This window comes from Thermobia domestica, chromosome 18 (assembly GCF_964235325.1).
Source record: "Thermobia domestica chromosome 18, izTheDome1.hap1.1, whole genome shotgun sequence".
Classification (NCBI taxonomy): domain Eukaryota; kingdom Metazoa; phylum Arthropoda; class Insecta; order Zygentoma; family Lepismatidae; genus Thermobia; species Thermobia domestica.
In genome coordinates this window covers 127,506,750-127,530,347 of record NC_137471.1, presented here as the reverse complement: position 1 = coordinate 127,530,347, position 23,598 = coordinate 127,506,750, and the positions used below count along the sequence as shown (strand labels likewise).

The 23,598-nt window shown below is 34.8% G+C and overlaps 1 protein-coding gene across 2 annotated transcripts in view; it reads right to left on the bottom strand.

Moving 5' to 3' along the window:
• Window positions 1–16,265, bottom strand: part of LOC145675846 (uncharacterized) — a 43,466-nt gene extending 27,201 nt beyond the window's left edge. The window contains exons 1-2 of one of the 2 annotated variants that reach the window (XM_081746582.1): window positions 15,693–16,265; window positions 414–9,343 (exon numbers count right to left, since the gene is read on the bottom strand). In XM_081746582.1, the coding sequence (XP_081602708.1) occupies window positions 7,927–9,343; window positions 15,693–16,057 (1,782 nt within the window). In that variant the 5' untranslated portion in view covers window positions 16,058–16,265 and the 3' untranslated portion in view covers window positions 414–7,926. Of the gene's footprint in view, window positions 1–413; window positions 9,344–15,692 lie in introns of those variants that run through there. The other variant, XM_081746583.1, reaches the window with a different exon arrangement.
• Window positions 16,266–23,598: the final 7,333 nt, after the last annotated feature.

Here is a 23,598-nt window from a genome sequence, read left to right as displayed (position 1 = left end):
AAAACTTATTACAATAATAAAAATGTTATTCCCTCTTAATCAGAAAATATACAAAATTACGTTTCTAATACAACAAAAATGTTTAAAACGATATTTGCAACACATTATGTTCGTGCGGTCCTTTTGACCGCGCGCGACTACTCGCGTTACTTTTTCAGCGCGACTTCTCGAGGGTTAAATTGACCACTAAATAAAAAGTGAAATTTATTTTTCAAATTTTGTAAAATCGAAGTCGGTGGTCATTATGGGAACAGTCTACAATAACAATATATGCAAATAAATATTAATATACTTCACGTTTTCCAGTGGGTGCAAGAAAGCTTCGAATAGTGTTTGTTGTGATAATGATTATCTGATGTAAATATATATATATATATATATATATATATAGTACAATACAAGTTTGGTAGTTATGGAGTTTCATGTATAATGGATCGTTTCAGAAGAATTCAGTCAAACACTAACAAGAATAATAATTGGGCTCGAACAGGTTAATACGTACAAAAAGGGACGTGTAAGGAAAGGGACGTTAGCACCCCGGAAGCAAGTAGTGATGTCCAATTTTCTGCAAGATGCTATAAACGTCTGCAACAGCAAGACGAAGTAGACCACGTGCCATAACAAAAGGGCTTTTATAACCTCTAATCCCAAGCCATTTTAGCACTGGATAGAAATATCGGCGAATAGGTATTCCATTAGTTTTAGGGACATATATTTTGAATGAAAAAGTTATGTCCTAGGGTCTCCCAGTGACTACCAGACAGGGTCAAACAAAGTTTTCAAATGGTAACGGGGATCAAGTAGTATATCCTTGGAAATCTATTGTGAAAAGAAACAAGACGAAGAATGTCCAAAGTCTCTACGCTCACCCTGTAGAAAATGGAGGGGATTCAAAATGTCAACACAATTGCCATGAAAGAGTATCACCACCATTTTGCATAAGGTGCACATACAGACGAGAAACCCGTTGCAGCTTGTTTCTTTTCACAAAACTTTTCACACGTAATACTACTTGACCCCTTGCCATTTGAAAGTTATTGTTGGATCCTGTTTGGGAGGGGCCCTGCAGCAATACGTTTTGTTTGAACATGTGTGCCCCGAAAAATAATGGGATAAGTTTCCATCACCCCAACATTTTTAAGCAAAATTGGCCCGGGTCAGAAGTCATACATGCCCTGTCGGTATGGCACGTGCTCTATTCTGTTCTGCTCTTACGGACATTTACACCATCTTGCAGAAAAAACGAACATTACTGTTTTCTTCCAAGGTTCTAGCATTCCACATGCTTTCCTTTTTGTTAGTTCTCACCCGTTCGAGCCCAAGTACTTTCCTTGTAAGTATTGAAGCCTCGGTCCTTACTTTGCTGTAGTTACAAATACTAGCTATAATTTACTTTTACAATGTCGAATTTAGGATACATTTAAAATGAAATGAAACCTTTGAGTTTTACATGCCACGGTTATGGCGGTCACGCTAAAGGAGACGGTCAGGATATATTTAAGTTTAAAAATATTTAAGACACATCACAACCAAACAGTCTCTTTATGTGGAGTTATGTTAAAAGTTAAACCACTTCAAGAGCAATGAAGATTAAGCTGAAGTTGCTAGAAACACCTATAAAATAAGAAGTTTCCCTTATAGCAATATTGTTAACCGATATTATTTAGTACTTTTACTCCGTATATTTTTTCAGGTAGAAATAGATAACTAAAAATATATTATCTACATTCCTGAGCTGTGCGTATAATTTTAAATAATTCTTTATTTTTTAAATCGTTTAATTGTTTCGATTATGTTTAAGTGACTATTATTTTAAATACAATTTATGTTAATACTGCGAAAAATAAAACACGTGCACAAAATAAGCGAAATTCTGATTTTTAAATTAACAATTTTTAATGAATCTTACTTTACAAAGTACTCATCAGGTCCTGTGCACAAAACAATATTTTTTTATCTGTTATGCCATATACGTTTACAGATAATCACTATTTTCTCTTTCAGTAGCTAAATATAATTAATTATCTGCACGACAATGATCGAGCACATATTAGGAACACAAAATTACTAACCAGGTTGAAATATATTTTTTCTAGTATTGAGAATTACATTGTCGACATGACAATTCTATTTTAGCGCTGCGTTGCGCAGTTGTACATAACGGTATGCAGCAAGTAACGGTTTGAGTGTGCAATAGATCAACAGTGTTGAATTCTTGTCTGAGTTCCAAAACCGATTTATTGTGTATGTACGATATATTATAACCAGTGCAACGTTAGTGCCATGATATTTGGAGTTTTAAAATAGCATCACTGAAAATTAAAGCATAAATATTAGCTTAAATAAGATCACTAAAGACGAATACGGAACGGAAAGAGTACTACAGAGATGAAAATTTGCACTGTAACGTACGTGCATTTCTGAATGTACGTAAAGGTTTTATAGGTGTTCCTATCGATGAAAGGTTATGGCTGCTTAGTACCATGTCTTTTTCTGATACTAAAGCCTTATGGAAAGTTTCTGTGTGGTGTATGAGTATGTGTATTGAAGATCAATGTCATAGCTTTTAACAGAATGCTTTGGGATGGGTCACCTAGATTATCTTGAATCACGATTCGAATAATATATCTTGTTATAAGTTTTCACTATAAAACTTATTGTGATGCAATCTAAAATGGTATGGTATAACTGGTGTGAACTCATACGGTTTGGTTCCTAGGTGCTTGTCTCACTTATCTACTGCGTTTGTTGGACTACTTACCTGTTTAAATAATTTGATATCTTATATTATGTTTTATCTTTCCTTGGTATAACCCGCGTGCTCGTGTCAGAAGATCATTATAACCGTTAGTTGTGGTAGTAGCAATCGATTTCAGCACTCACCCTGCACAAAGTGTTCCGGCTACCAGGTATTTCGAGATAAAAATATTGTGTTGCTTGACATATGTTTGATGGTGTTACTACGATTCTGTCATGATTCGTGATTTAAAAGTTTTGTGATTGCTTGTGACGTAATATTGATGTACAATCTTTACGTATTGGCGGAGATACTAGGCATAGAATATATAGTTTGTGATTGGCAATACTGACTGTGAGAGCAAGAGATAATATTTTGTGAAATTTTACATGGTACATTTTCTTTCAGTTGTAAGTGCATGAATAAGGGAAATTAGTCGATCTTTGAAATAACCTATTTAAATTGTATTTTGGAAGGAAATTGATGAAAATGACAGGAGAAAGGTTACAGTGTTGTGCACTACGAGACTTGGAAACTTGTCATAGCTTACTCGTATAATTTTCTTCAACTTCTACTTCCAGAAAAGAAATTAATAAAATTTTTGAACATTCACATAACATTTTTATTTTTCTTTGAATATTACGGAATGTCACATGCAGTACGTTTTAAACGAATGAGTTTTCAATGACGCAATAGTAGTGAGATTGGTAGTACCATATAATTTCTTCAAAATCAAATCCAGCATTGTTACTGAACGGGATATCTGTCACGGTTATCATTATTTCCCGGTCTCTAAAGATTTACATTTATTGAAGAGCCGTGCTTTCGCGCATTTACAATAAAAGGAATGTCCGATAATACTTCTGTAATTGTTTGCAAATTATTGTCATTTCCGAAAAAAGGCTGAAATATTTTATAACGGAATTGCTGTGATAAAGCTCGGACTGAATGATACATTAGCATTTAATTTAGACGAATATTAATCCTTCCATTTGTGTATCCAAAGTAGTAGATATTGGTAACCAAACAGGTTTCGTTTATCGATTATATACAGTTATATGAACCATTTTATTAATATTTTTCTGATACTAACAAAATTGTTCACATGACAGTAAATTATCAATAAATGAAACTTGTTCAATCTCCAGTATCTTCCAGATACTAATAAAATGATTGATATGACAGTAAACAATCGATAAAGGAAACCTGCTCTATCGCCCATATCTGATACTTTGCGATACAGAAATGAAAGAGTTAATATTTTTCTAAATTAAATGCTAATATATCAGTCAGTCCGATCTCTATCACAGCTATTACATTATAATCATAATATCTCGGCCCTCTATTTCGGAAATGTTAATAAATTGAAAACAATTACATTAGTTTTACCAGACATTCCTTCTATTGTAAATGCGCGAAAGCACTTCTTCTTCTCAATAAATGTCAATATTTAATAACCACGAGGTAATGAAACCAATGATAACACACCCTCTTCGGTAACAATGGTGGATTGTACTCAATAATAGCATTTTTGGAAATTGCACATTTAGATTTTCGGTTCGAATTATATTCTTGAGTTCACATGAATGTATTTTATTATTAGTGGGAAACACCAACAACGTCAAATATTTAATTTCAATGAAAAACGTTAACAATAAAAGCTAATTTATCAATTATTGGAAACTTTAAGACAAAAATTTTATTATAACAACATAATTGCTCATATTTCATATTTCTATTATGGAGCACGATGGATCAATAGGCAAACAATTACCTCGCGTACGTATGATTTCTAGTTCTATCTCTGGGCAAGTAATTTTGTGGTGGATGACGCCGTGTTCGTAAGTTTTCTCAGAATACTCATGTTTTCTATAACATTCTTATTTCACCAATTCTTCCATCATAATTCATGTGTCTCAATCATCTATCTTCCTTACTCTAAATGGCATAAACGTCGGACGTTAAACTGAAACATTTTAATTATATTTCATTTTTACTGTTACCGTATATACCAGCATTTTGATAATTTTATGAAACAAATATCAGATATTAAGTTGTTTCAGCGTCAACGGTCGTTCCGTTCTTAATATTAATTTATTAGAGAACACGAGAAATATAAACTATTGATATCACTTTTCAAACCGTCAGAATTGATGATTATCTCAAAGAAGAGACAAGCAAGCGTCACATAATTAACTTGTCACTGAAATAACGCTGCTCAGATAAATACTTCCTTTTTCTATTAGGAAGTATTAATAAAGCGAGAAGTTATAAGAAAATTCTTCATTCTAAATAGCAAATTAAAAGCGATAATACTGATGGAATTATTATAAGAAAAGAATATAAACATATTGAACTAAAATTTCATGATTCCTGTTGATATTTTTCACAAATTATCAATATCCAGTATTTATATTTATTTACACGTACAGGATCGTTCTCTTTTCAAACAACTTATCATAAGTAAAATAAAAAAAAATGTCAAACTGTTCGTTACATTTTGCATCTGTGAAAATGGTGGAATACCTTAAGTGAAGACCTAATTCAGCCTTAGATAATTATCTATCATTCCAGTAAATTCGATTATATTATTAGTCTAATATCCTAATTATTTGTGCAAAGATTGTTGCCAGAAAGATAATAGAATAATTAAAATGAAAGTCTATGGAGAAACAATAATGCTAAGGTTTTATAGACATTTAAAAACAAACGTCCCTATCTTCATGATAATTCTGTGTCATAAATTTAGGGATGAACTTAAATTGTCAATCTGTTCAGCTGTACAGACCGGTATTTTTCTGTGCAGCGAGGCGTAGGAAAAAGCATGGATCACTTTTTCATTCATAGCAGTTAACAACGGCATGCCGAGGTCTGCGGCTGTATGTAAGCACGTTCTGATCTTCTGAACAACTGCAGCTAATTACAACACACATTCATGTCAAAAATTGTAGCATGTCTGCAAGTATGTTTTTGTAGGAATCTAATTTGATAACGAATTCTTATAATGTTAGTATGTGTATAATCGGCAAAGACATGTAAGTGGCAAAATTCATGTCAAAACAACAGTAGATAAGAAAAATAAGTCGAAAAAATCTTTATCAATTTAGCAACATTTTGTTTTACTCATTCAAATTATCGCATTTTAACTGTTTTCCTGTTAAATTTACCACAAATATACATTTACCGGTTATACAAATAGTATCAGTATTAAAAGAACCCTACAAAATCATTATTAAATTAGAATCTTAGAAAGAAGACAGTTAAAGATATGCGACAATTATTGGGCATGAATGTACATAATGAAGATGTACCCACTGGTGAATTTTGGGATCAAAGGGGAATCGATAGCTGACAGGGCGTGACAATTCTGTAATATGATCCACTTCTTCTGATTTCGTCCTGACCAGTTGAAAGATCTTGCTGAAACGCAATTTTCGTGCGTCCTAAAAACGCATTCTTCGCCCATTTGCTGGCTTTAATAATCAAGAGACTTATACATAAGCATGCTTGGTTGGCGAAGAGCTAAAAGCAGGGAGATCGCAAAAACACAAAAGACATCGCGCCTTTGTCTTACCAAACAACAATTTTAATGCATGAAAATACTATAACCCGATCGGGCTTTATGATTCCGTCACGAAGCTCCGTTGACCAATGATGTTACAAATGAAATGTATGACTGTGCTAAAGAACGCGAAATAGAAAACAATCCTTGTCACTCTCGAAGATTGAAATGATCTGTGAAAATTATCAGACTGCTTCCTCCGCTATCAGCATCACCGTTCGAGATGGCTACACCAAAGCGAAATTCGAATTTAAAAAACAAATACTGATATTGCGAACATAACGTGACTATAAAATACAAGAAGACAGGTAGAAAAAAAAAGATCTCTCTCTCAGTAAATTCAATTTGCCAAATAACTTGTAGTGAATGGGACGGTGAACATCATAGTTAGATGACACGTCTAGTAGTAATCTCTAGGTAATTTTTAAAACACAATAAGCTATAAAACTAAGTGGAGCGCTAGACACTAATTAAAGGACTTAGTAATTAGAAAGCCTGATATTTTACTTAGTCATTTATATCTGAAAATTTTCCAATGTTGCTCATAGTCGAAAGAAACTGCGATAGATGTATAGAAAAGTCATTTCTATCATAAAATTTATTGGGGACCATTGACCATTTTTCTGGGTTCCACACCGAAATTCCTATCAAAATATTAAGGTTGATGCTCGCCACTTAAGCGACCTCCAAAATATCTTACAAAAAAAAAAAAAAAAAAAAAAAATCCTTTTCAACACAAATAGCTATTACTTGTATGTGCTGTATGAGTTTCTATACTGCTGATGGAATTTATGAATGTTGTGTCTTTTAACATAACGTGTAATTAACATTTTTAACGTTTTTTCTAACATCAAATTTAATTTTAGGCTAAACTATTTTTCACACTTCTGCCGCGAATGAAATTTCTGGACGATATGTGGTAATATTATTCAACGAAATGTGACGCTAATACCCATCCATAGCTAATGGCTCGTATGATACCTCTAACGTGATACACTACTGTATGTTGCAAAAGTGTTTTTTCACAAAATTCTTTCCAACATTCTTGCCAGATATGTACCCTTTAAAGGGAGACCTGTACAGTGCTACATGTAAAATGCATTGACACACTCTTCCCGTATTCAATGTTTCTTACTTGTATCAACATAGTTTTGAACAATCCTTGCAAGTGTGAGGATTTTATGTTTTCAGATAATTGTATTACCAAATACGACGTTCTAGTAGATTCTTTCCTACAATTTTGGAGCTGTTTAGTTTTCCACTTCCTTATAATAAATTATGTACCTTCTAAACGGAAATTCGTCTGAACTTTTCTAAAAATTCTTTCCATGACTGATGTTTATTACCTGCATGTAAGAGTGTATTCACGTGTGTTACTATATTTAAATTATTTTACGAAATCTCCTTCCGCATAGAAAATTTACAGTTTACAGTTGCGCACAATAAAGTGTTGCCGAATCCAATATTTGCCTCGTTCTTGGCACATACGAGTACTGACATCTGCTTTCCAAAACTTGAACGTTTACTAAATCCCTCGCCACGTTCTTAGTACGAGTTACAAATTAAGCATATGTGCTCTTCTGTGTTGCCAAGTTGAAATGTGCCTAAATCTGATACCGCACACTTGTCATATATGAGGGTTTTCTCCTGTATGTACTAGCATATGAGATGCCAAATTTGAACGTCGAATAAATGCTTTGCCACATTTTTGGCATGTATGAGGCTTTCTACCTGTATGTATTAATATATGTGCGGACAAATTTGAACGTGAAGTAAATCCTTTTCCACATTCTTGACAAATATGAGGTTTTTCACCTGTGTGTATCAACGTGTGTCTTACCAAATTCGAACGTTCAGTAAATGACTTGCCACATTCTTGACAAACATAGGAATTTTTACCTGTGTGTATTAACATATGCTTTGTCAAATCTGAACTTCGAATAAAGGTCTTTCCACATTCTTGACAAACAGGTTTCTCACCTCTATGTATTAACATATGTACTCTCAGATTTGAACGTTTGATGAATGCCATTCCACACCCATGACATAAGTATGGTTTTTCACCTGTATGTATTAAACTATGTGTAGCCAAACTTGAACGTTCACAAAATCCCTTTCCACATTCCTGGCAAAAATAAGGATATTCACCGGTATGCATTTTTATATGTCGTGCCAAATATGAACGTTCAGTAAAACCCTTTCCACAGTCTTGGCATGTGTAAGATTCTATACCTGTATGTACTGACTTATGTCTGCACAAACTTGAACGTTCTTTAAATCCTTTCCCACATTCTTGGCACGTGTATGGATTTGTAGAAGAATGTACGAACGTGTGTTTTGCGAATTTATAAATATTTCTAAATCTTTTACCACACTCTTCACAAACATAAGGTTTCTCGTCTGTATGAATTAACATGTGTGCTGCCAAACGTGAACGTCGAAAAAACGCATTTCCACATTCTTGACAAACATGAGATTTTTCACCTGTATGTATTAACATATGCCTTCTTAAATCTGAACGTTGAATAAAGGCCCTTCCACATTCTTGACAAACATGAGGTCTTTCACCTGAATGAATTAACATATGCTTTCTTAAATCTGAACGTCGAATAAAGGCCTTTCCACATTCACGACAAATATGTGGTTTTTCACTTGTATGTATATACATATGTGATACTAAATCACAATATCGAAGAAATGCCTCGCCACATTCATGGCATGTCTGAGTTTTTTCACCTGTATGTATTGTAATGTGTGTTGAGAGATTTGATTTTCGTTTAAATATTTTTCCACATTCTTCGCATTTATGAACCTTCCCAAGTGTATATTGTACAATGTGTCTTGGCGAGGTTGAACATTGACTAAATCCACTTTCATCCTTTTGGTATGTCTGATGTTTGTCACTTTTATGTGTTAACATGTGCGTTCCACTAAATCTTTTGTCAAACTGGTAGGAAGTATCAGATTTAACACCTGAATGAGAAACTGTTTGTTTTCGTGTAAAAAAAGTATTTGCTTTTCTGCGTACAATGTGTTTATTGCAACTGTAACAAATTCCAAAAAAATGAAATCCAAATGGATTTAATTAATACTAAATACCAAGAAATGCATAGATTTGCATGTAACATACAGAAATAAAATAATTAATCTCAAATCTAACGAGTTTCCCAGGCACTGATACGTCATGTTTCACGAATACTTGACATCTATTATTCTACTATCTCATGAAATCTTTTAAAAATATGGAACTCAGAATTACACAGGGGTTACAAATTCTATTCTCCAAACTAGAGAATTTCTTTACTTTATTATCTCAAATTGTGCCTATATATATATATATGTGTGTGTGTGTGTATGTAACGTATGAAACATGACTTCAGTATACACCACGTAACGTAGGTTACCCTATGGAAATAACCATCTCTTTTTTTCATAAGTGAAAATCGATGTTCGATGTCACTGAAAATGCTTATGTAATATATCATTAATGTTTGAGCCAGAAAATTCAGTAATTGTCGGAAGTTGTTTCAATTACAGCTACCAAAAATATTTACTATTAGGAAAAAGAAACAAAGGAAGTGTATAAAAACATCGAAAATTTTCCACAAAATACGTCATTTCAAGCAGTATACGAATCACTACCAGTGATTTTACTATCATCTATATGCTTTGACATGCATTAATTTTAATCCACGTTACAATCTTTACGTCTACTTATATGTATCAACATGGGTACGTGAAGTACATATCTAAAACTCTTCTGAAATAAATCCTTTTAAGGAACAGCGAGTTTTTAATTCCTTTTTATGTATGATTTATTTATAAGAAATATTTGATATTATGCCGTATTACGTTGCTATTTTAAGTAAATTTCTTTTGTATGCTTATAGAAAAAGCACTACTTTATTTTGCCGTTATAAATTATGTACAATTATTCCACGTAAAATATCGGAATAGGTAGCTCTTCACTTACGTAATATAATGCCATATAATAAACATTGTTAGTATACACTGAAATTTAAAAGTAATGAAGCAAGATACGTATATGTTGTAGATAAGGACGATTATTTTTCTTGCATACACTACATTCCACAGGACATTGGGAATATTGACAAAGTCCGAATAAAAATCGGTTCTGTTGGAAGGAAACTAAAATCTTTAATGTGTGTTCCTGCGCCATCCCCGAGAGGGAAATGGAACTACCTTAGGTGGCTGGATGTGTGTGCGAGTCTGGCAACGCTGCTTACCATGGAGAGAGAGGAGTAAGTTGTTGTCATTCGTAGCAGGAAAATACAATGAAGGCACTTAACAAAAAAAATCTACTTTCTAATTTCTGTAGTTCCTGATTTTATAACCATTAGTATTTTCATATTTACATCAAGTTCATTCTGTTATTTTGCTTCAAGAAATATAATCACTTTCTGCACAGTTACGTGTATCCATTGCCATACCTGATTTTCTCAGCTGGTTATGGGACCAGCGAGGGAAGCAGAGAAAAATACAGAAGAAAAGAAGAATTAGTTTGGAGGAAGAGAAGACAAGAACTCTGTAGTGCTTCCAGTGTTTCCATGAACAGAATTCTGTTAAATTGAACATTGTGTGTGTGACTGTGTCAAGTGCAAAGTTAAACTTTTTGTGTTTCCTGCCAACATGGCCGATCCGAAGGTACAGATTGAAAAATTGGAGGGAAGCTCCAAGTGGGCGACATGGAAGTGGCATATGCTAATTTTGTTTGAACAATACGATTTAGTAGCAATAATAGATGGTTCGCGGAAGTGTCCAGTTTTCAATAGAGAGACTATCTCAGAAAATGATAAAAAGTTATTAGCACAGTGAAAACGTGATAACGGAAAAGCTTCATCACTTATTGCCGGTTCGTTAACACAGTCATTTGCGGACTTGGTGCTTACCTACACAACGCGAAAGCGATATGGGACAAACTTGTTAGTGTGCACGAATAGTCCAGTGTACAGAGGCTAAAACTATTGATAGCAAACTTCTTTATCATAAAGCGGGAAGTGAAGTCAGTGTTGCAACTTACGTAGCAAAAGTGTGATGAAATTGTATTTTGATATGAATGTGGACCTAAGAAAACATGGATCGAACGATATACCTCTAGAGTTCCTACATGGACAAATTCTTGCAACTATTGGACTGGAATTTCAAGAATTCAGAAACGTATGGGAACACTAGACGAATGTAAAAGACATCGCAAAAATTGGTAGACAAATTGCATACTATCGAGAAGCATATGCAAGTGTGTGATACAGGGCAAACAACATCTGCATTTGCCGCGCGCAGTCAACCTCGAAAAATGCAAGAGAAATAGCAGAAACAATCACAAGACTCACCAATCGTAAAACAGCACGAAGACGCAAGTGTGTGTAAAAAAAAAAAAAAAAAAAAAAAAAAACACCATCCAATGTTATTTTTGTAAAGAATACGGAAATTTTCAGTCGAAATGTGCCAAGAGAAATAGTGCAAAATATAAGCAGCGTCAAAAAAGACTAATGGATCTATGCGGACTAGCACGGTTAAAGTAGTGGATGGCGCAGCACTTTCTGTATTGGATAATGTACCATTAGCTGATGCTTGGGTATGTGATTCTGGCGCATCGCATCACATGACGTATAGTAAACAATATTTCTCATCGTATGAGAAGTTTAGTGTTCCAATCGACGTAGTAGTCGCGAACAAAAAGATTTCCGCTTACGGTCACGGTCGCGTGAACGTTGAAACGTTCGTAAATGGGAAATGGACTAAACCGTATTTGGACAATATGTGGTATGTTCCAGAACTTAGAAGACGATCTCTTTTCGGTACTGAGTTCGGTGAAACATGGAAACAGATTGTATATTAGTAAAAACTTTATTTCTGTACAAAAGGGCAAGTGTGTCATAGCTACTGGTAAGTGGAACAAAAATGCGTATTTAATGAATATGTGCGTAGTGATCTCTACTGAACCAGCAGATGTGAACATTGCAACAACAGCTGATGCTCTTCAGTTATGGCATGAAAGGTTAGGACACCAATATAAAAGACACGTGAAAACAGTTCTTCAGCAAATGAAAATTAGTGTAAATAACAAAGAATTAGGTGAGTTCTGTGATGGATGTGCTTTAGGAAAAGCTCATAGAAAAATTTTTAAGCTAAGAGAAGAAAAGTCGCAAGTGATAGGTGAAGTGATTTACGTGGATGTGAATTGGCCAATGTCTGAGAATTCATTTCGGGGTGAAAGATTTTTCGTATGCTTTACAGACGAGTACAGTAAATATCGTATGATTTTGTTTATAAAGCATAAGAATGCAGTAATGAAGTGTTCAAGAACATCCTTAAATGAAGCAAAAACAGCTGATCACACGATAAAGTGTATTAGGTGTGATGGAGGAAAAGAATTTGACAGTGACGAAGTTAGAAAAAAACACTTAGGGTATCACGTTAGTGATATCAGCACCATATACGCCGGAACAGAATGGTACAGCAGAGAGAGAAAATCGTACTATTGTAGAACTAACAGGGTCAATGATTTAAGTCTGCGGCCTGCTGCGTATTGTGGTCTGAAGTGTACTTGTTAAATTACACAGTACCTACGAATGTGTCAAATAAACATCCGATGGAACTGTGGGGTGTTCCGAAATTAACCAGACTAAATCATTAAAAAGTTTTTGGTACTGGCTTTTATGTACACATACCGAAAAGATTTAGAAACAAGTTGGACAATAAAAGTGTAGTTGGTAGAATGGTAGGTTACTGAAATGAGGCAAATGGATACAAGGCGTATGTGCCTTCTACCAAGAAAGTAGTTAGTCCTCATGACGTGTATTTCAAACACGAGAATATATACACAAATGTACTAGCTGATAAGCAAGATGAAACACAGCAAGAGACGTGTGTGGTTTTTGGTTACGATAAAGAATAAGAAAATTTCAGTGACAGAGACCAAAGTAATTTACCAGAAGAAGGTCTGTGCAGTCAATTTAAACTGGTACTATATAATTTTTTCACACATTTAATTGATAGAACATGTTGTGAATAAACAGACATTTATGCGTACTCTCTAAATATAATAAAGTGTTAGTAAAGTAACATAGTACCGATCAGAATATACATCTTAAAGAATCCTCTGTGGACAACAGTAATAATATACTGTGATATAAAAATTAATTCCACTTTGAAATCATAATACAGTAATAGAATGCAATTTTCTTTCTGATTGTACATAAATTCCCGGATAAACTTCCATTTTGGGAATCTTCCCATTGAATATTCCCCTAAAATATCTTCCCGGGAATTTACCCATCGCTAGTGACGTGCCATAAGGGAACGGGGGTTCGGGGCAATGGCCCCGGGCGCCGAAGTAAGGGGGCGAAGAATTCGGGAGGTAAAGAAAAGAAAAATTTCACATATCAGTAAAAATTAATATCCACTTAAATCCTCTTCCTGTTTTAGGAATTGGTCCTATAATGTTACTCATGTTATGAAAATACATGTGCACATATATACGGTAAAATGGAAGGAAAAAAGTAATAAAAATCCTCGAAATCAAGGAAAAGCAGGGTTTATTTTTGAAAATTTTCTTACGGTTCACCCCAACCATAGTGTCGATTCGCGGCTGCTCTGTCGACCTCACTAATATGTACGGGGGCGCCGTCGTCATATACTCTCGCCTCGGGCGCTGATTTTCCCAGCACGGCACAGTATAATTCATTTTCATGACGTGATTGGTAAACTGCCAAATCGGATTATGCAAAATAAAAAATAACGTAAAGTTTGTGTAGCAATTAAGTTCCAGAGTTAATGTTACTGAAACATAAGAAGAATTGACTTTTGTTGATGATCAGAGTATTAACAGGCCTACATATTTAATACTGAAACTTCCTACATTTTTCTGATTTATACGTGTGTGTTTTTATTTCCTACACTGTACTACATGTGTAATTTTTTGTCTATTAACATTGTAATATTTTGTTCCTTACATAATATCTTCATTAAATGTGAAGTTGGTTTAAGTTCATTCGCACTGTGTAACACACGTTGAGTTGAGTTGATTTTAGTTTAGCGTCCCGTTCAGCAGCGAGGCTATATGAGACGTGGACCTACTGTTTAACGTGGAATCCGAACCATATGAGCTCCCGCCGGAAATCGAACCCGGGTCTCCCACGCCAAAGGCGCGTACGCCAACCGCTCAGCCACGAAGGAGCTCAAACACACGTTACAATTCGTGTAACACCCGTTACGGTATTGAACATCTTTTAAAATAAAAGCCATTACATATATGGAATTTCTGTTTGTAATATTCATAACATCATACTTTCAGAAAAGTGCACACACAGTTGGAGACAAATTTTGAGCTGGACCATCGCAGATTTTGGCTTAACTTTACATGCATCTGAAAGTGCATGTCCAATTGCTTTAACGCCCGTTACGCCACATTTTTCACTGTCACTGAGTTGTGGTATCATGTATATGTAACGAATTAAGTGTTTACTATAATACACAGACAAACGGTGATGTTTCGAGGCAGTTTGATATATCTTAACCCAGTAAGAACATTTCTATAACAATTTCTATTCGTCCAAATGTAACATCCGTTACGATGGAATGGCCGGTTACCTAACATAACGTAACTTCGTTGAACCAAATGAAGTACATTTTAGTACTTTATCCGATTTTCATGTGGTTCGGAGATACAGCATAAATTCTAAAATGTGTAATCAATAATAAACATTACATCATTCAGGTACAAGCTACGTAATGGGGCGTTTACACTTGGTCGATTTAGTCGCACGGCTAAATCGACCCGTTGCATTTGCGACTAAATCGAAGCAACTAGGCCGAATCAGATCGATGGATGTGTTCAATTGTTTCAACCGAAATTGAATGATGCTTGTCGACTCGCTCTCCTCTGGTCGATTCGAAATCGACTGGCAATTTTAAAGATGTCCAAGCAAGCAGTAATTGGTACAATTTGCGGTGTTATAGCAGAATAAAATAGAACGTCTTTCAATTCAGTTGCCAGTCGATTAGTCGCCTTCGATCAACAAGCGATTAAATTGAAGTCCCGTTTACACGGTCGATTAAGTTGAAAGTGACGTCAATTCAACTGAATCGAACGCAAATCGACTAAGTGTAAACGCCCCATAAGGTTTTTTTATGGATGTTATCCATCAATTCTCTTCTTGTGTACAGCTGGTTTATGTGTGCCGTAGCACTTCCAAACTGTATATTAACCGTCTGGGTTTTCTCAAACTGTAGATTATTAATTTACATTCGAGGAATCCCCCACAGGTAACTATTTCTCGAGAAATATTGCTTTTCACCTGTAAAATTTTAGAACCCATGTAACTGTATTATCAATCTGAACAAATTACAATAGAGAAAACTTAACATTACCTTTCTGGCCCAACTGAGTCTGAACTTTTTGTTGTAAATTCTTTGTTGGCATTGGAGTACGGCATGCAAGTGTGTTCAGCCACTGTTTTTCTTAGGGTATCTACATTACTATCAAATACAGATGCTTCTTCTGCCACAGATTCTGATTTCACTGCATCAATGTTTAATTTCACATCCGAAGAATACATAGCTACATCATTCACAATTGTTTGATCTCCGTCCGTTGTAGATGATATAAATTGTTTGTTGTCAGTCATCAGTTCGTATGTCCACCCTTTCCCTTCGAGTGGATCTTCCTGAGGAAAACAATTCTCGATTTCTTGTTTGCACATAAATTCCACCTTAACAGACGCCTCACCAGCCATTATGACTTCACGTTTAATACGAATATGCAACTGTGCTTGATACTTCCAATTTATTTTATGCTAGTAGTGTTAATGAAATAACTTACAAGAACGCTCATAGAGGGAACTTATACTTGTGGTCAAACATACAATCACATTTAAATAAAATACCGAATAACTGTTTGAAAACAATATTCTCGTTTGATCGCTTTCGTTGTTTGCTTACAGTGTTGCCATCAATCTCTGAAGAAAATAGGCTAAATAACCTTCAGGAATAAGCATTTTTACCAAAAAAAAGAAAAAAAAAAATGCGTAATAAAACACCGCGTAATAAAACACCCCCAGTCAAGAGAAACCAGTTAATAAAATGTAAAATATCGAATGGCAAATAAGCTTACTTTTTCTTTAAAAAGTTACATTTGAGTTTCAAAGAAAAATATAATTTTAGAATTTATTTAACGGCTTATAAAAAAGGCAAAAAATAGCAGAGAGTTTCATAAAATAAGCTATATTTAAGGCTATAAGCATTTCGTAGGTTTCTATGCCCAAATAACTCTCCAAATAGGGTATTTTTTTAGCCAAAAATAGGCGAAATTGGCATCACTGTTTGATTCCGCGAGCCTGAAGTAGTGATGGGTAAATTCCCGGGAAGATATTTTTGGGAAATATTCCCAGAAAGATTCCCAAAATTGTATCCGGCAATCACCGAAAATTGTATTCTATTACTATATTATGATTTCAAAGTAAAATTCTTTTTCTTATCATAATATATTATTACCAGAGGCTTCTTTAAATTGTATATTCTGAATGGTATTACATTATTTTATTAATATTTCATTATATTTAGAGAGTACTCATAAATGTATATTTACTTACAATAATGTTCTATGCAAGTAAATATGTGCGAAAAATGGTATACTAATTCCACATACTTTTACCGCTAAACAGTTTAAATTTATATGTAAATAGATTTTCTAGACTTGACTCTACTACTGATATTATAAACATATTAAATTTTTAAATGTTATAAACAAATTAGATTGGGTAGTTGCCAGAAAACACATGGGTCATTTTATAAAAATTTCCGCGTTCATAATATTTGCAAGATACTAACTTATCTTCATAATTTTGTATGTAACGTTGCCACATAGACCTTTCTACCTATTTCTCGAAATTTCATGCGTTAATTTATATATAAGAGAAATCAGAGTAATTTTTCAGAAATTCGAGTCAGAGGCAGGCGATAGATCGACGTCTATTACTAATAACGGTTTTTCTTTGTTTATTGATGGTAATTCACCTCTATCTCTAAAGAAATTCTAGATTACTTTACAAACTGTTTCCTTTTCATCAGTTGTAAATTAGTACTTTGATACTTTCTAGTGGAAATTGAAATTGAACTTAAATGGTCATGTTATTAGTTATATAAAGTGCAGTCAACGAATTTTAACTTTTTCAACCTCCAAATTACTTAAAACCTATCTATGGGATTATATCGAACATGCTGATTGGCTGATCATGTGTTGCAGTATTTTTTTATTGGCCAATCCTTTTTCGATTGCGGAATATATTGTCATTGCTCGTACTTTTCTTTACTCTGATAGACGTTGATACTAACACCATCTCTTAACATCGGTAGCGTTACATCATGATCTAAGAAAATTCAAACTAGAGTAATTTGTATGTATGTGTGCGTGTGTTACACAACTTACCCAGCGGATTGATACAAAACCAACTTTCGTGTTACTAACTTATTTAACGTCATAACAATAAAATGCATTTGTAAATACTTGAAATAGTGAAATAATTGTCTTGTTAAGTATAATTGGAAAAATTAAAGAAGAAGCACAATTTGAGCAAGCATTTTTATCATATTCTATTTCGAAATATATTATATTATTTTTATATTCTATTCTATAGATTTTAATCGTATTCTATTCTTTGTATCATGTTCTATTAGTATTACAGGAATAGTACTTTATGCGAAACAGGAGCAAAAAGTGCCATTCCTCAGGAATATTTTGATGCAGAATCGAATGTTTTTGTAAATCAGGAGTCGTTCTTTAAGTAATTTTTCAAAGCTGGGTAAAGATTCAAACTCGAGAGTATATGCGGGCACTTTCCCAGATAGTTCTGGAAATTGGCACTCCTAGATATGTAACTCTAGGTATTTTTAAATGAATATATTTTCACTTTTTTTTTATCACAGTGTGCAATATGTAGTCTGAAATGAGAGTATGGAGGTATAACTATGGATTTTCTTTTTTAATATTCTAACCACCTACCTTACTTTTCCCTACGCTATTGTCAACATCTGCAGTTTGTGATATAAGAACCAAGGAAAATTTAGTTTGTCATTTAAAGGAATCGCCATTTTTTTTTTGCTTTTTTCATCATCAGGGTCACAATTCTGGATTTTTCCATCTTTGCTTAAATCTCACCCCCCACACTTTTAGCCCTTTTAACCACTCTATGAAAATGCCGGGCCTTCTATCATTTGGAATGTTGAGAACACAAGGGATTCAAGTTCAATTATCAAAGCTGTGAGAATAAATGACAGTTTATATACATAAAAGTTTGCACTGGTTTTCACAATATAAGAGTTATTTACAATAACTGGACATAAATCTTTCGAGCAGTGAACCGAGTTTCATACAAAAGTCTTTAAGTATAAAATCACCAAAATATACAAAAGTGGATTTCCATCAATTGTGCACTGAGTGTCCCATTTATGTCCCTTTCACATTATCCGGCGATTTGCCGGATCCGGTTCCGGCCAATTGCCGGACGAGGTAGAAAGACATTGCAAGCAATGAAGCTCTTCACATATGTGCGGCGGTCGCCGGGCATTCATCCGGCGAGCAAAAACAGCCGGATCTCCCTACTAGAATCCGGCGCGGCAAATCGCCGTGTATAGCCAAGCGGGACATTACAAGCAATGACGCTCTTCACATATACGCGGCAAACTACTGGATGGGTGTTGGGGGAGGAAGCTTGTGTTGCCAGGAAAGAGCAGAAAGTGGCTGCTATAATATGGGAGCGTGTGGTTTTGTGTGTTATGTGGAGTGTGTTTGTGTATGTGGTTATGTTCTAGCCCAGTACATCTGGAGTAATTAACCAAACCTGTATATACAACATGTGGGGAAAGATGACATGTAAAATTAATTGAAAACGACCAATACTACCCAAGTGTCGAGATCAATATAAATTATTATTTTTCTATGTAATAGAAGATTGGGAGATGTCCGGGTAGCACTGGACAAATGAGCTTCTATAAATTTGTGGTGACCCAAAATTGAAATATACACTATCAAATATTTCAGCAATACAGTCTTTTGCTATATATTTATGTACTATTTTGCTACGCAAAGCAAGAGGGAATTCATGATGTGATATTTGATAAATATACCGTACTTTATATATTTTATAATTATCTGGCTGTAATTTCTTGAATAGTCCTCTGAATTCAGAGACTAGAGCAGTGCTTTAAAGAGACTTGAGTCAATAGTCGGAACGCTTAAAACAAAAGAATAAACCCGAAATAGTATAATAATAAAAATAATAATAATAATAATAATAATAATAATAATCTAATATAAATAAAGAGTTTATGTGTCTGTCTGTCTTTGTGCGGCCTAGGGACCATACGAGTGGACCGAAAGTTACCAAAATTTGGTCACGGGGCCCTTGGTCCAGGCTCCAGATCAAACCGATGCGTTTTTTTTTCAAAATTTAACCAGGAGGTCTCAGGGAAGCGTTTACCAGGACATGTAAAAGCAATAGAAAATGACCGATATTAGTGTCAAATCCGTACTTTTCGCGGTCGCTGAGATCAATGGTAACACTACCATTAGCGATGACTTCAGCCACCATTTGTATGCGGGCCGGGGATCACCAGAGGGGGGGGGGAGGAATTTCGAGACATGTAAAAATAATCGAAAATAACCGATATTAATGTCAAATCCATAGCTTTCGGGGTCACTGAGCTCAATGGTGAAACTCAAGATAGCGTTTACTTTCACATTTAGTCCCCATCAGCTAAGGAACTTGGGCCAGGAGATCACCGAGACATGTAAAAAATAATCCACAATGACCAATATTAGTGTGAAATTCACAGTTTTCGCGGTCTGAGATAAATGGTGATACTTTCATTAGCGATGATTTTCAAATTCAGCCACCATGTATGCGGGCCGGGAGTCACCGGGCTGGAGAATTGCGAGACATATAAAAATAATCGAAAATGACCAATATTAGCGTCAAATCCGTAGTTTTCGCGGTCGCTGAGATCAATGGTAACACTACCATTAGCGATGACTTCAGCCACCAATAATAGTTTTCGCTGTCGCTGAGATGAATGGTGATTCTCCCAAGGCGTTGACTTCTAAATACAGCCCCCGTCGACTGGGAGCCAGAGGCGTTGTTTTTTCAAAATTGGAACCAGAGGATCACAGAGGCGTTTACTTTCTATGTAAAAGTAGTAGAAAATGACAGATGTTAGTGTCACATTCATAGTTTTTGCGGTATCAGCTGGAGACCAGAGGCGATTTTTTCACAATTCGAACCAGGGAGGGGTCTCAGGGGGCTTTTTCCGGGACATGTAAAAGTAGTAGAAAATGACCAATATTTGTGTCGAATTCATATTTATCGAGGTTGCTCAGATGTATATTGATACTCCCGTTAGTGTTTACGTTCAAATTCAGCCCCCATCGGCCTTCCCAATGAAAACACGTACGTTGTTGGATATATATTCACACAAAATGTATCTAATTTTAGAAATGTTTCTTAATTCTTCTCTCATTGTTCAGTTTGTTTACATTGATATTTTATCTGACCCGTGCGAAGAACGGGCATAACAGCTAGTAATAACAATAATAATGCCTACAGACCAGTCTTCGGGTCAGTGGCTGAATGTTGGCTTGAGATTCTCGATAGACCCCAACGGTTGACTATCACGAGAGGACTTTAGCCTGATTTTCTCTGTCACAACAATTGAATACCGGAACGGTATTTTAAATATCCAGAACCGGGCCGCTATTTTGCCCAAGTTTATCAATTGTGGAAACAGTATAGAAGAATGTCTTCCAAAATACCGCTTCTCTAATAAAAAGTGCACATCTTTTCTGTATGTGGCATGTTCTCTCATTCGGTAACAAACAGGCCCGTATGTGTCTCTGACGTTTTTGTTCTGCCTGTGTCTTAACAAGGCGAGTAGAAAACACATTTTGCGTCTGTCTATTACAACCACCACAACACGACAAGAGTCACTGAGTTTTGTTTCTTCAGTTGCACAGCAACCCTGCTCGCATATTTTTAATCCACGGCAAAACGCCGGATAATATGAAAGGGGCCGAAACCGGATCCGGCAAATCGCCGGATAATGTGAAAGAGGCCTTAGGAATTACGGCGAAGATTAGAATTTTGTTTTATTTTTTAATTATTCTTTAATTTCGTCTTTTTCTATGTTTGTCTTTTTTTGTGGGATGCTGAGAACTCCATAAAAATTTTCAGGAGTGCTCCAGCACCGGAACAGCTCCTAATTCGGCGATACTGTTTCGTTTAATAATATAATTTTTCATTCATGTAAATTGATTTTAAAATTATATTTTCTTTTACAATTTTAAGCAACTTTTCCATCTATAATAAACTGACAGCATGAGATTGCTTGTTGTCCATCCTATGTACAGAAGAAAAATATATTATACGCTGCGCATCTCGTTGTCTCAGTTTAGCATTCCACGATTATGCTATACGGTTAAGAGATGCCGTGACAACGATGACACTGAATGAAATGTCAATTAAGAAAGTGGAAGGAAACGGAAGAATTCATGCATAGGGTGCTTGTTCACAATAAAATTCACTTGGCGCGAGCTGCGATTGAACCAAGAAATCTCACTAAATATATACAAGGTAATAAATGGAACTTTCTAAGTGGGATGATAAAACACGAATTAAAAATAAATGTAGTCTAGTCTCTATAAAAGAGTTGAATGATCATAGCTTCCGATACACATTCATTCGCACACATTGGATGAAAAGGAAACAAACACTAGATGTAGTAAGAGGTGATATTATAGCAACAAGCATTAAAGACGTAAATTTCCTTTTTCACCAAGGATGTGCACAGAAAAACAAGACGCAGGCCATACCTGTAAAATATACATTCTACAAATATTCTGCTCCACAGCATTTAGCTGCATTATAGTCAGGATATAATTATTTTTGCGGTTGTATTAAAATTTCCAGATTGTAGCAAAGTCTTATAGAGTGGCGTATACTGTTTTGATAGCTTGGCCTACCGCTATCCTTTATAACACCTGTACATTATTATTATTATTATTATTATTATTATTATTATTATTATTATTATTATTATTATTAATAATAATAATACGAGCTCTCCTTTTTTGGAGTCATTACTTACTGTTGGGGCATAGTTAAGCATACGTCCTCATTACTGGTCTAGTCGCTGGCGCGCAAACCCTTGCTGCACATGGTCCTGGATTCAATTCTCGGTGGGAGATTCTACAATAGCTTGTCGATCCATGTCTCATGTAGCCTTGGTGCTGCAAAAGGACATTTCTATCAAACTAACACGAATAAGAATAATTCATAAAAATACGTAGTAATTTGAAAGTAATATTGCTACAAATCAAACATTTACAGTAGTAAGGGCTCTACCTGAGGCAAATTTTGCCGCCCGCGGATTCTGGCGCCAGAGTCCACAGGTTAATAACCTACGGGTACTTAAAACCACCCCTCTAGATTTTGGCTGAGGTACCTTGGTCCACCCCTAAAATTTGGCAGGGTACATAGGACCACACCCCTTAAATTTTGGAAATTGCCAAATCTAAAAATATGGTATGGTAGCCTAAGGCCAGGGTATATATAGTGATGGGTAAATTTTTCGGGAATATTCCCTGGGAAGATTCCCAAAATGGGAATTTATCCGGGAATTTATGTTAAATTAGAAAGAAAATTGCATTCTATGACTATATTATGATTACAAAGTTGAATTAATTTTTATATCACAGCATATTATTACTGTTGTCCACACAGGATTCTTTAAACTGTATATTCTGAACGGTACTATGTTATTTTATTAACACTTTATTATATTTAGAGAGTACGCATAAATGTATATTTATTTACAATATGTTCTATCAATTAAATATGAGTGAAAAATTACATAGTAACAGTTTAAATTTATATGTAAGTGGATTTGCTCATCTTGACTCTATTACTGATATTATAAACACATTAAATTTATATATGTTATAAACCAATTAGATTGGGTAAATGCTAGAAATACATGTCTCACCAATTTATCAACATTTGCGCATACATATTTATGTTCACGAAATTTGCAAGATACTTATCTTTATATTTTAGCACCTAACATTGCCATACACGACCTTTCATTCTACCTATTTCTCGAAATTCCATACGTTAATTCACATGTAAAAAAAAAAAAAGTCCGACTACTTCTTCAGAAATTCGAGTCAGAGAGAGAAGACAGACTGACGTCCATTACTAATGGTGGTTCAGGGTTTATTAATAGTACT